The sequence below is a fragment of the Paroedura picta genome, chromosome 7 (assembly GCF_049243985.1).
Source record: "Paroedura picta isolate Pp20150507F chromosome 7, Ppicta_v3.0, whole genome shotgun sequence".
NCBI classification, from domain to species: Eukaryota; Metazoa; Chordata; class Lepidosauria; order Squamata; family Gekkonidae; genus Paroedura; species Paroedura picta.
The window spans coordinates 27,712,427-27,725,067 of NC_135375.1; the positions used below are offsets into that span (position 1 = coordinate 27,712,427).

At 44.9% G+C, this 12,641-nt stretch overlaps 1 protein-coding gene across 5 annotated transcripts in view; it reads left to right on the top strand.

Moving 5' to 3' along the window:
• The window catches only part of RAB3C (RAB3C, member RAS oncogene family), a 131,903-nt gene extending 120,211 nt beyond the window's left edge, over positions 1-11,692 (top strand). For 3 of the 5 annotated variants that reach the window (XM_077347167.1, XM_077347166.1, XM_077347171.1), the window contains 2 exons: positions 1,631-1,756; positions 10,705-11,692. In XM_077347167.1, the coding sequence (XP_077203282.1) occupies positions 1,631-1,756; positions 10,705-10,901 (323 nt within the window). In that variant the 3' untranslated portion in view covers positions 10,902-11,692. Of the gene's footprint in view, positions 1-1,630; positions 10,166-10,704 lie in introns of those variants that run through there. The other 2 variants (XM_077347170.1, XM_077347169.1) reach the window with 2 other exon arrangements.
• The last annotated feature ends 949 nt before the right edge of the window (positions 11,693-12,641 follow it).

Below are 12,641 nucleotides of genomic sequence, written 5' to 3' on the forward strand. Positions count from 1 at the left end.
ACCTTGGACTCCACTAGCAAAAGATGTAGCAAGGAATACAAATTAAGGAATTAAGAAATTTGCAGATCTGTTATAAGAACAATTGTGCCATGAAATATTATCTGAGGAACGTGCTGCACATTGAAGTGTCTTTCAAAAGGCTAGGGGTGATTTTGTTTCTGCCTCAGTAAACCACAGGGAGGTTGCGGCCTACTGGCAAGGTGGGCCATTAGAGTGGCTCCTGTTATCTGGAGATAAAGGGAAATTAGACCAATCTGTGGAGGACAGCTATACCTGTGTCCATGGGGACGAAAGGAAATCTTCACGTTTGGAGGGAGCAAACCTCTGAATGCCAGAGGCAAAAGGCAACATCAGGGAAGGCATCTAGAATTAAAGAGTCAGCCACTGTGTAGAGATGCCAGCCTCCAGGGAGGACCTGGCAATCCCCTGGAATTCCAGCTCATCTTCAGACTACAGAGATCTGTTCCCCTAGAGGAAAAGGATGCTTTAGAAGATGAACTCTATGGCATCGTACTCCCCAGAGGCCCCTGTCCTCCCCAGGCTCCATCCCCAAATCTCCAGGAGTTTCCCAACCTGGATCTCGCAACCCTATGCCCCTATCCCCTGCTGGTAGCCAAAGGGGACCTAGCAAACTGACCACTATGTGAAATAAGATGTTGGAGTAGATGGACTACAGTTCGGATCCAGCAGGACTTTTCTCGTGCTCTTAAAAGACCAAAGGAGTCTTTCATTCCCTCCTGAACAGTAGGTCATATTTCTGTGTCTCGACCGTGGAAGTGTTTTTGCTTTCAGATCTTGACTTCTTCTGCATGTTCCAGAATCACCTATGAACTGTGCCTTTGAGAACCTCAACCAGAGATCTTATTGGTGTATCTCTTTCTCAAAGCATCCGTTTATGGTCATCTGATCGCATGGGTTGGTAGAGATACGAAAGGAACGCCTTCTCAGACAAGGCAGAATTAACAATATGGAAGGCATTACCCCAAATATATGAATGGCTTTTTAACAGCATCCTAGGGGCTTTTTTCCACGGTCGAAGAAAGTAGGGGAGATTGATGACCTTTCTTAAAAGAGATCTTTATGGTGTGCATCTCCTTTTTGGCCCTACAGACACGAGTCATGACTACAATGCTGTCCTTCTTATATCCTTGCATATAATGAGGGGCGGGCTGCCCCTCAACGGCACTGCTGGCTGGGTCTGAGCAGTCTCTGCTTCACAGGAAAGATTGCCCCGCTTGGCATCTTCTATTGGAATCCTTCACTATAAAAAGGAGAAAGTTCCATGTCCTTGGAACTCTTCCAAGGGTCTTCCTTCCCCAAACTGCATGCAAAGCTGATGCCCCAGAATTTTGACCAGCCAGCATAACAGATTAACAGTGTGATCCTGAACATAGTTACATCCCTCTAGGCTCATTGCATTTAGAAGGTTGTAACTCTGGTTAGGCAAGGTCTTGAAGCTCCATCCCTAAATGTACTGGCTGTAACTGGAACCTGCCAGTCTTCTGCACATTCCTCTCTTCTGCCCTGGTGTGCTTGCCCCATCTGGCTTCCAAAATGTAATGGCGAGTCGCTGCTCCAAGGAGCTGAAATGTCGCTCACTGACCACCGTACATTCTGTCTCTCCTCCTAGGTTTTGAATTCTTTGAAACAAGTGCCAAGGATAACATCAACGTCAAGCAGACGTTCGAGCGGCTTGTGGATATCATCTGCGACAAAATGTCCGAAAGCCTGGAGTCGGATCCTGCCATTGCTGCTGGTAAACAGAATACAAGACTAAAGGACACCCCTCCTCCCCAGCAGCCCAACTGTGGCTGTTAATAGGGTCAGTGTCGACCGAGGCAGCTCCAGTGTGTTCGTTTGCCAATAGAGTATTTACAAATAGGGTCTATATGCCTTTATTTATAATGTCTTACTGGTTCGTTGAGAGAGATCTGTCTTATTTAGCGTCCACTGCTCGGACAGTCTGTGCATAGAGCTGTTTTGTGGAAACGGATCACAAATGTATCAGGAAAGGACGGTCCTCTGAGCATTTGGCCTCTGCACGGGAGGCTGCTGGTCTTTTCTCTTAACGTTTGCCTTTCCTCGGCGTATATCTATTACTTCAGCTGGTTCCGTGACCTCAGACCCCAGTTTTGTCTAGACGCTCCTCTTCCTTCACCTGTTTCTGGTGATGCTGTTCTGCTATTCTAGGGTGATGTTCTAGAAGTTCAGGAGTAGGAGTCACATTGCCCTAATCAATTATTATTCTTTGATTTATTGATCGTATGGCGTGTGCGTAGTGTAGCTAGGAGAGCCTGCCCGAGGCAAGGGATGTTCGGAGGTGGTTTGCCATTGCTTGCCTCCACGTCATGAGCCTAGTTTTCCTGGGAGGTCTCCCATCCAAATATTAATCCAAGCCGACCCTGCTTAGCTTCTGAGACCTGATGAGATTGGACATGGCTGGGCTATCCAGGTCAAGCTGCCCAAATCAATGTCAGCATAATGCAAGAGTCCTGAAGTCTCATCAGCCAAGGACAGCTGTACCTTCCAGACATATTGCCAGAATCTAACGTCTCCAGAGAAGCTCTGTGATGCAAGATTACTTGAGAACAGTGGCCCCCGGCTTGCTGCTTGTGCTTGCACCATGGCGTCTGCCCAAGTGTATTCTGTTGCCCACTTGCTTCTTTTTTAAAACTCTTTTTTCCCCCAAAGGAAAGAGTCAATCTTGGCTCTTCTCCATTTACCTGGAGTAGGAGGTGTTTCTGTCCAGGAGGGCTACTGTGTTGCCCACTCTGTCTTCTCAAAATTCTGAAAGTGCCCATAGCATCAGCAAGCCTGGGAGAAGGCTCGTGACTTGGAGAAACCCACATGGTGTCTCCCTAAGCAAATGGAAGGATGGGAATTCAGATTTCCCAGTTCCCCTATTATGATGATCTTCCACTCTAATGACCTTCATTGTGAAGGTCGTCTTGCGTTCTGAGCAGAGATGTAGATTTCTCTCATCTTAGCCATTGGCTTTATACAGTCACATTTGCAAGGCTTCACTGGAACGCAACTTGTTTTGAAGCATAATGTATCCAGCCGTTTGGCCAAGTTCACCAACGCTTTGGGCTATACAGATACACTTGCAATGGCCTTAAATGTTGCTGATGTCCATATCGTTAGATCAGTTAGAATGAGGGAAGAACAAGACCATGGCTGTCTTGCTAAAGAAGAGTCAAACCGGATCCTCCCATTGTTTTTTCTGATGAATATACAGATGCAGTCTTCAGTCTTCTCCTGCCCAGACTACCCTGTCAGTGGCAGAGTTTAACTAGTACACAAGCAGCAGGAAAAAAAAGCCAAAATGAAGTTGCTACAATAATAATCTTTTTTCCCCTATGAGGGCACAGCTGTCACTGCTAACGTTACAGAGATAATGGCATACGTACTAATTAGTCATTAGAAGACTTTCATCCTTACAAGGAAATAAATGGGGGGAAAGGCAAACAGGCACAACATGGAACAATAAGAACTATAGTAAGGGCTTGATGATGCAAGGATACTCTCCATTTTATATCTGTGGAATCTCTCGTCCATGGTTCATTCTGACCTCATGCAATAACTACCAATAGCAAAATGAGTGAAAAAATATTCTGTTTCTTACATAGCCATTATTTGCAGCATGCTCCAAATCACATTTGCTCCATTGCACAGAGTTCTGTCTCCAGAGGAGTTGTCTCAGTTTCACACATGGGTTGGGAATCTCTAGGTGCACGGCACAGGTTTCTCAGTAGGCATGCCAGGTGTGCTTCAGGTGGAAGCAAGTAGGATGCTTCCTCTGTGCCTAGTGTTCCATCTAAGCCAGCTTTTTTCAATATTTTGACCATGGAGGACCCCCTGAAATATTTTTCAGCCTCCAAGGGCCCCCAAAAGTGGTGACATGCCCTTTCAGAGAAGTGGGCATGGAAGTAAGATGGGGGAGCCAGCCAGTTAATCAACTGATCCTTTACCATTTCCATTGTGGAGAAATAAGGGAGAAATAAGGGAAGAGGGCTCTAGTGAAGTCCAGTGATGTCAGCAGCCATCTGAACTTCTAGGAAAGGCTGCTCAACCCCAGGGTCCCCCAGAACCCTGGGTGGGAACCCCTGATCTAAGTTGTAGACTCTGGCAAACGTTCTGCAGATGCCCTTGGGGTGGAAGCATATTCCTGAAAAACAGCTTATATGTACATGTTCTCCTGTTGACCACTATGTCCAAAGGATGACTTGCTTGTATGAGTGTGTGACATCATGGATTAATCACTATAGAGATTTCATATAATACAATGGGAACAGAAACATATTAACTCCCAGTGGAGAAAGCAGTCACCAAGGGACATCAAGGCATAGATGAATTAGTTGTATAGTTTCATGTAACATATTGATCATATAGGTAATCTCTGTATATAAGAATGCCCTGATTGTTAGAAAGATGGTTCAGTCTTCATCTTACATACTATACCAAAAGCCACGTCCCCTTTTTTCCTTTGTTTCTTCCCTCTACTGCAGCTTTCCTTAATATCATCAAGTGCTGCTTGTGAGGACAGATCTGGGTCATGACTTCTGAAAGGCAGCATCCCCAGACTTTCCAGCTGATGGCTTTCTCGTACCTTTGAATGAGAAAGCCAGAACTTGGCAGGCATTCTGGGTGACTCATGGAAAAATAAATCCCAATCCTCCAAAAATATCCCCAAAATGAAATGACCGTGCTAATTAAAATGTAGGATAGAATCATAGAGTTGGGTGGGATCTCCAGGGTCATCTAGTCCAAACCCCTACAGAATGCAGGAAATGGCCACAAAAGCCAAGCACCTACACAATCCCTTCCATATACTTACAATTGATCTAGGTTTTCAGAATCAGCATTACAGTTAGGTACCTATCTAGCCTATGCTTAAAAACTTCCAAAGAACCCACCACCTTCCAAGGAAGTCAGTTGCACTGAGGAACTGCTCTATCATAGAGGGCAGAATAATTAAAGTATTATTTCCCTACCCCCAATATTTTTTTTCTGATCATATTACTAAATTCCCTTCATTGTTGCCAAAGTTTCAACTCTCCACTCTGAAGCATCCCATCTCCAGAGCTTTAACTGGGTCACAGTGAACTACTTCATATCAGTGGCTCTGTCAAAGAAGTATTACAGCGTCACATTCTTTCTGAATTATCTTTAATTCCTTGCTGCCATTGCTCAATAGGCACACTACAGAAAGAGATGACTGAAGGAAGACATGGGTGTTCTAGGGTATTACTTACAATGCCTGCCTGTAGGGAATTTATTTGGGTGCAATTCACTGTAGTTACCCAAGAATGAAACTCAAGATATAACTAGAAGTGTGCATTCGGGTCTACCTGAACTGAGAATATACACAACCCCCCCCCCCCTTTTGGTATTTTGGTATATTCTGGTATACCAAATGTATCCAATATTTTTCAAGAGTATCGGGGAAGGGAAGAAAATCTCTGAAAATTTGGGAATTACCAGCAAACCTGCAGAAAAGCTCAGGTCCTGGAGCAGGTTGCTCTCATAGCTCAGCTGTTTTGTGGCTTTCTTCTGGAGTCCTTTTAAACAGAATGTTTAAAGACTGCAGAAGAAAGCCCATGGGACTCACCTGGGACTCTTTTGGGCTGTTTGACTGAACTTCCAAAGAGAGCTCCAGTGGTGCCTGTGGGAAGAGTTTTCCCTGCAGGATCAGCTGCTTTGCAGTCCAGGTTGGGCTGCCCAGTTTAAACCAAGCAACCCAGCAAACCCCAGCACTGCAGGATCAACTCCTTGGCAGGTGCTGTTGGACAGTCCAATTTAAACTAGCAGAGACCCAGTCAAGACTACAGGGAGAACCCTCACAGAACTGGCTCCTTGGCAGACCCTGTTGGACAGTTCTATTTAATGGGACCCCCCAAGAAAGCCTCAGCTTTCTCTCAACTGGTTTTTGTGGCTTTGCTGCTGATTTTTTTTTTTTTGGTGTTTTTCAGTTTGAGTCTATTGGACTCAGTAGGTGAATTCTGTTTCAATTTGGGGGGGAGGAAGGAGAAAGACCCGGGTTCAAATTGATCTGAATTCAGCAGGATTCACAGTGGAAAAACAAAAGTAAGGGCAGAATCAGCCCAGGTCAGGGCATAGACATATCCCCAGGGTTGTTCTGAGGAAGAACGGATCAGGGCCAGGCCAGCAGCAACCACTGAGCACCTTGCTACCTCACCCAGGCCTGGCTGCTTGCTCCTGTTCCCCAGCAGCTGTCCCACGAAAGCCAGTGTGGTGTAGCAGTTTGAATTTCACACTGGGATCTGAGAGACTGAGGTTTGAAACACCACTCTCCTGGGTAGCTTCGGGCCAGTCGCACAGGCTCTCAGCCTAGTTTACCCCCCAGGGTTGTTGTGAGGAGAGAACAGGGGAGGCGAGACTGATGGGAACTGCTTTGGTCACCCACTGGGGAGAATGAATAATAAATATAGCTGAAGCTAAAATCTAGGTGGGAAGGAGAGAAGGATGCCAGAAGAGGTGAGGGTATGGGATCTGCCAGGAGGAAATAGTGTGGGGAGGGAATGCAGGGGAAAGGGAAGGATTTGATTTGCTCTTCTGGGGCTACTGATTTAACTTGCTCTCGACCCCACTTTAGTGTGGCTAAGAAACTACAAACATTTCACAGAATGAGAAAGACATAGGATGGAAGAGCAGCTAGGAATTGTTCTAGTATAGTTGACTTACCCCCCTATCCCTGCAAGCAAAAACCCAAGTATGTGTGTGTGTTTGGGGGGGTAAATTAACAGCAAATTAGATGCTTATGGAAATGCAGTTGAGGCCATCCTTACAGAATGTTCCCCCAGAATTTAAATACAAAATGAAAACTGTCTAAGAAATGTAGGTCTTCCTGAAATGTGCAAGTGCGATTGAGTAAAATGTTCCGATCTGAAGCTTTCCCGGATGAATCTGGCTATTGGCACGCATTTTCTTTTTTACCTGCCTTTCGTAGACAAAGGTGGGCATGACCCAGACAAGCCTCAAGGATGATTCTTACGTTATAAAGTCCACGTGGTGGGTGCACAGCCAGCGCAAGGACTTTGGATTAATATGGTTGAAATTCCATGCTGGGAACACAATTCTAGGCAGGTGGGGGCCTGATTCAGATCTGGATTGTGATGCTGCGTGGGCAGAAGGTCCTTGAATTGTCAGGGGCCCATTATTTACCCATCGGGGGAAACTACATGCACTGTAAGCTGCATGGGGGAAATATATGGGGGAAATAGCAGCTCCTAGGCCCACCTGAGATTGGGAAAACCATGCCAGGGAGAGATGTTTAAGCACCCTGTCCCACCCTGAAAACTAGTTCCAGCATGGAGTTCTGGGGTAACCCCCCTTGACAGTCCACAGTGTGATCCTGAACATAGTCCACACGTTCTTCAAGTGAGTTATCGACACACAGGAGTACAGCAACAGCCAAGCTACTGGTGAAATAATTCCTTGCATGGATCAAACCCCTTCTTTCTCGAGCAGTACCTTGCTTGATGTTTAAGCGAAATATTTTCCATGAGTTTCCCCAGATTCCCAGCTGGGACACAGAGGCCTGACTTGAGCATCAGAATGTCCAGCAGCACATACAACTGTGGGCCCTGTGCCAGTGATCTTGTCCATTTTACTGGTGACGTGGCAAGTTTGTGTTTTGATTTATAGATAACGCTCACTCTCCAATTATTATAAATGTGCCTGTCATCCTTAGTCTAATTTATTCAGAATGATGGGTTTAAAAACAATTGCTGCCTATTCTTAGATCTGGTTGTTTGGGGTCTGAAATACAGATGAACTGGCCTATCTTTCTTTTGGTCTCTCTCTCTCTCTCTCAGCTACAATGTATATGACTAGATTCAAATGAGTAGCCGTGTTGGTCTGAAGTAGCACAATAAAATCGGAGTTCAGTAGCACCTTTAAGGCCAACAAAGATTTATTCAAGGCGTGAGCTTTCGAGTGCAAGCACCTGACGAAGTCTGTTGAAGGGTGCTTGCACTCGAAAGCTCACGCCTTGAATAAATCTTTGTTGGTCTTAAAGGTGCTACTGGACTCCGATTTTAATGTATATGACTGTTACCAGAACCATTCGTTCCTTTGTGCTTATACTCAGGGCCTCCCCAAGCTGTCAGTTCATCATGAGCCAGAGGCACAGGGGTGGTTCATGTCATGTGAAAAAGGTCGCCAACGTCAAGCTGGGAAATTCCTGGAGATTTCAGGGGGCAGAGCTTAGGAAGGTGGGGTTTGGGGAAGGGAATGCCTTCAGAAAGATCAAAATGCCATACCATCTACCCTCCAAGGCGGCTATTTCCTCCAGGGGAACTGGTCTCTGTCAGCTGGAGGCCAGTGGTAACTCCTGGGGGTCTCCAGGCCGTACCTAGAGAATGCAGGAAGAAGGTGGACGATTCCAGAAATAGAATAAAGGAAATACAACAAAGTGGCTTAATTAAAGGTCAAAAGTTTAAGAGTCGCTATTATCTCTTTTATTTGCACTTGGACTCTGCCAGAACGGTCTCTAGATTGTTTTCCATTGTCAGTGCTTTCGTCAGTGGGAAAACGAGTCCATTCTTGTTAATACTTGAAAATATAATTAGGCTAATGCTCTTCTGGTGGAGAGTCAAGGCTGTAAACGTTAGCCTAATTATAGTTTCAACCCTAGTTATGCAGGACACCATCTTCTTCAGATCGTCCCATGCCTCAAGTAGCAATAGAGGCATGGCTCATACAAAACCACCAACCCTTATTTATCAACATGGCAAGAAGCCTTCAGGTCATTCCTCCCACCCAACCCTTCCCCGGTAGTGCTTCCCTAGGAAAGGAATCATTTCTGCTTCAGAGGCAAACCCCCGTCCAAACCAGGTTTTGGAGCCACTGGTTCCTCTCCTCTGAGGAGTCTTAGAGGACAGGAACAAGGACTGCATCCAGTCCTGCAGATTGGTTTCTTCTTTCCAAGCCAGGATTCACAATCTCAATGCAATCCCCATTCAGAGGAGTCTTATAGTTTGCGGTTCAAACATGAACAACAAGCCACAGTTTGCTGCAAGAGCCAAAGGCGTGCGCGAGGTCAAGGAGGTGGATCAGGAGGAGATCTCCTGGGGCATGTGCACATCATGAGAGACCCTCATGTTTGCCATTACACGTATACCATGTCCTGCTGTCAAATTAGAGCCTTGCCACCAGCTGATGAGGCCATAAGAATTAGAACAGCTGTCTGAAACCCTGAGAACAGAAGGGCCACAGATCCCTGTTAACATTGATTTTGAGCAGGACTGTTTTGCCACTACACTGTACTGGCACGGCGTTGTGACCCTAACACCGTTGGCTCAGCTTAGACTCCACAGGAGCCAAACTGACTACTCAGAGCAAAGGGTGAGAAGCTCCTCATCCTTTGCACCTTCCCTTTGCACAGCAAGCTTTCCGATTATGCTCGAGCAGATTGAACGGGGTAAGGAACTCTCTCGACTTTTTCTTCAGAGAGGAGGCGAATCAGTTTCACCTGATAGGGCTAAACCCGCTTGGCAGCTTCACGAGAACAGAGAATATAGCGGCCAGATGTCTTTTTTTGAAACAGAGGAAGGGGAAATGGGGTCCCGGAACATCTTGTCTCCGCATTCCCTTCCCCCCAGTTCTGTGTATTGTGGACACTGATCCGCCTGTGAAATGGAATAAGGCCTCTGCATCCTGCAGGGAGGGACTACCTGACCAGCCAGATCTGTGTGGCCTTTCCAGTGTACGAGTCTGAAAGATCAGATTTCCTTCCCAATTAGGCTCAGCTCTGTTACGTCTAGCTGTGCTGCCTGCACCTTATCAGTTTTTAAGAACAAAACGGTATTTAACGGTGCATTATGTTCACTGACTTGATCCACTAACTCATTCACTCACTGAAATTGCTGGAATGCTTCGTTTCCTTGGAGGGAAATGGTGCAAGTTTTACATCCATTAATAACAGGTTTTGCCAGTTGCAGAAAATGATTGGGGAGATTTTTATTTTATTTTTTTTGGTAAGAGCATATGTTGTGTTGGCACTGTGTAAACAAGTTCATTGTCTTCTTTCCACAAGCACCAATAAAACACTCATTTTTCCATGAATCCAAGATTGCAACAGTTCCTACCATGGTCAGCTTTGCATATCCCATTAAAACCATTCTAGGCAAACATAAAAATCTACAGTAAACCTGGGCTGCTGTAGAGTAATCTCTGTTCCTTGTATAGTGGAAGTCCTCCAGTAGTAATAAGAAGTACTTCAGCCTCGATTGAGATCAGCCAAGGGCATCTGTGTGCCTCACTTCAAACATTGTGCAATTATGTTGTTTGAAGAAAGCGAAGTTCATCTTATAAAATGTCCTTCCCTCCGATGTGTGTTTTATCTGTTCTTAAGATGTTCAACAATAGCTGGCTCTCAGGTAGCTTTGAGGCCATTACAACACTCTCCTGTTTAATAGCCACCAGAGAGCAGATGGTCTTCAATAAAATGTGTCCAGAAAATGGATCAATTTCCTTTGGCCTAACTAATTGGGAATCAATGAAGCTAAGGTACAGATGGATTCATGGTGTGGGCGCTCAACCTGTATCCATCGTTCCTAGTTGCCACACACCCAGCTTTTTTTATTTCTCTCAGGCAACACAGAACGTGGCTTTGCCCATGTTTTCCACTTGGCTCAATACAAAATTCAACATAAATGTTAATATTAAACATTTTTGCAGGCCAGTCAGGTAAATGGGCTTTTGTTCTATCACGGTTAAAGCTGAATATTCCCTGGATCGAAAATCTACTACCCACGTCGACGCATTCCTTATACTTGATCAGCTGTGATGAAATCTGCTTTGTTTCCCACTCCCGCACGCTCTGCTTTGTGAAACCTGCCAAGATATCCACCTTGTCACTAACAAAGTGCCTGTAGAATTTCTTTTCTTAAATGTCAAATTCATACTTAAAATGGCGGCAGAATAGACGGCATCCTGCTTGGCCTACGAGTGAAGAGAACGCATCCTAAGCACCCAGCAATTCGACATGCCTGCCTAAAACACGTGAAACGGAAGCCAGGCTTTGCTGACACTTACTGTGATGAAGCAACATTAAATAGACATGTAATCCTGACATGTACCTGCATACGAGTGTTCAATGGAAACTGTGCTGTAATGCCCGTTCAATATATTGTTGGTAATGTCAGCTGTGTCGTGATTCAGTTGGACTGTCAGAATGTGTAAACTATTCAATAGTGTTTGTGGAACTGAAATGTCTTAAATGTTGCATGAAAATGTTATTTAAAAAAAATAGATTTGTTTTCTATTTTTGAACACCTCTAACCTGAGGGATCATGGGCCAATAAGTGCAATATTTAACGACTTACTCAGTGTATATAATCTTGTGTGAAAGAGAGAATTGCTGTGAATGAGTCCAATGCTGCTCTTGCCAGCTCAAGACTGTGTGGCTTATCGAAAAGGTTTCTAGTTGCTGTTAAGTGTCTGATAGTCACATTTATACCGTATAAATGCTTTTTAACAGTGTCGTGCAAGAATAACCTCTCCCTGGTTCTGTTAAATTGTTTTCCCTGTTATCATGACAACATATGTCCATATGTTTTATTTGCAAGTGCATGTCAATTTTACTTCTCAAACCATATCTTTCTAAAACAAAAAGAAAAAGAAAACCAAAAGATTGTGCTATAAATAAAAGCAGTGAAGAAACTTATTTTCAGTCAAAATATCTTACATATTTCTTATTCGGTTTTTGCACATTTGAGAGGCATAGTCTGCAATACACAGAGAGAGAGAGAGATGAAATCTCATGCCTTCAGCTGGCTTGTTAGTTACCATATATATCCTGTCCATATGTAGAGTAATAAAATGTCTTTGCTACTTGTTTCCAGCCAGTGTGGCATTGAGAGCCAGCATGGTGCAGTGATTAAGAGTGGTGAACGCTAATCTGGAGAACTGGGTTTGAGTTCCCACCCCACCACATGCAGCCAGCTGGGTAACTGGGCTAGTCACAGTCCTGTCAGAGCTGTTCTCGCAGAGCAGTTCTCTTAGAGCTCTCTCAGCCACACCTACCTCACAGGGTGTCTGTTGTGGGGAGAGGAAGGGAAAGGTGTTGGTACGCTGCTTTAGAACTTCTTCAGGTAGTGAAAAGCAAGGTATAAAACACTTCTTGTTGTTGTTTCTATGTTCTAGGATATAGCCAAGATGGCTCAGAATACCAAACTAAATATGATTTGCATGGTGAGGGATTTACTTGGCCACATTCATTTGGTTTGCTGTTGGAGTGTGTAGGGAATGGGTATATTCAGCTTAAGATAGCTTAATCACAGAATCACAGAATCATAGATTTGGAAGGGGCCATACAGGCCATCTAGTCCAACCCCCTGCTCAACGCAGGATCAGCCCAAAGCATCCTAAAGCATCCAAGGAAAGTGTGTATCCAACCTTTGCTTGAAGACTGCCAGTGAGGGGGAGCTCACCACCTCCTTAGGCAGCCTATTCCACTGCTGAACTACTCTGACTGTGAAAAATTTCTTCCTGATATGTAGCCTATATCGTTGTACTTGTAGTTTAAACCCATTACTGCCCGTCCTTTCCTCTGCAGCCAACAGAAACAGCATCCTGCCCTCCTCCAAGTGACAATCTTTCAAATACTTAAAGAG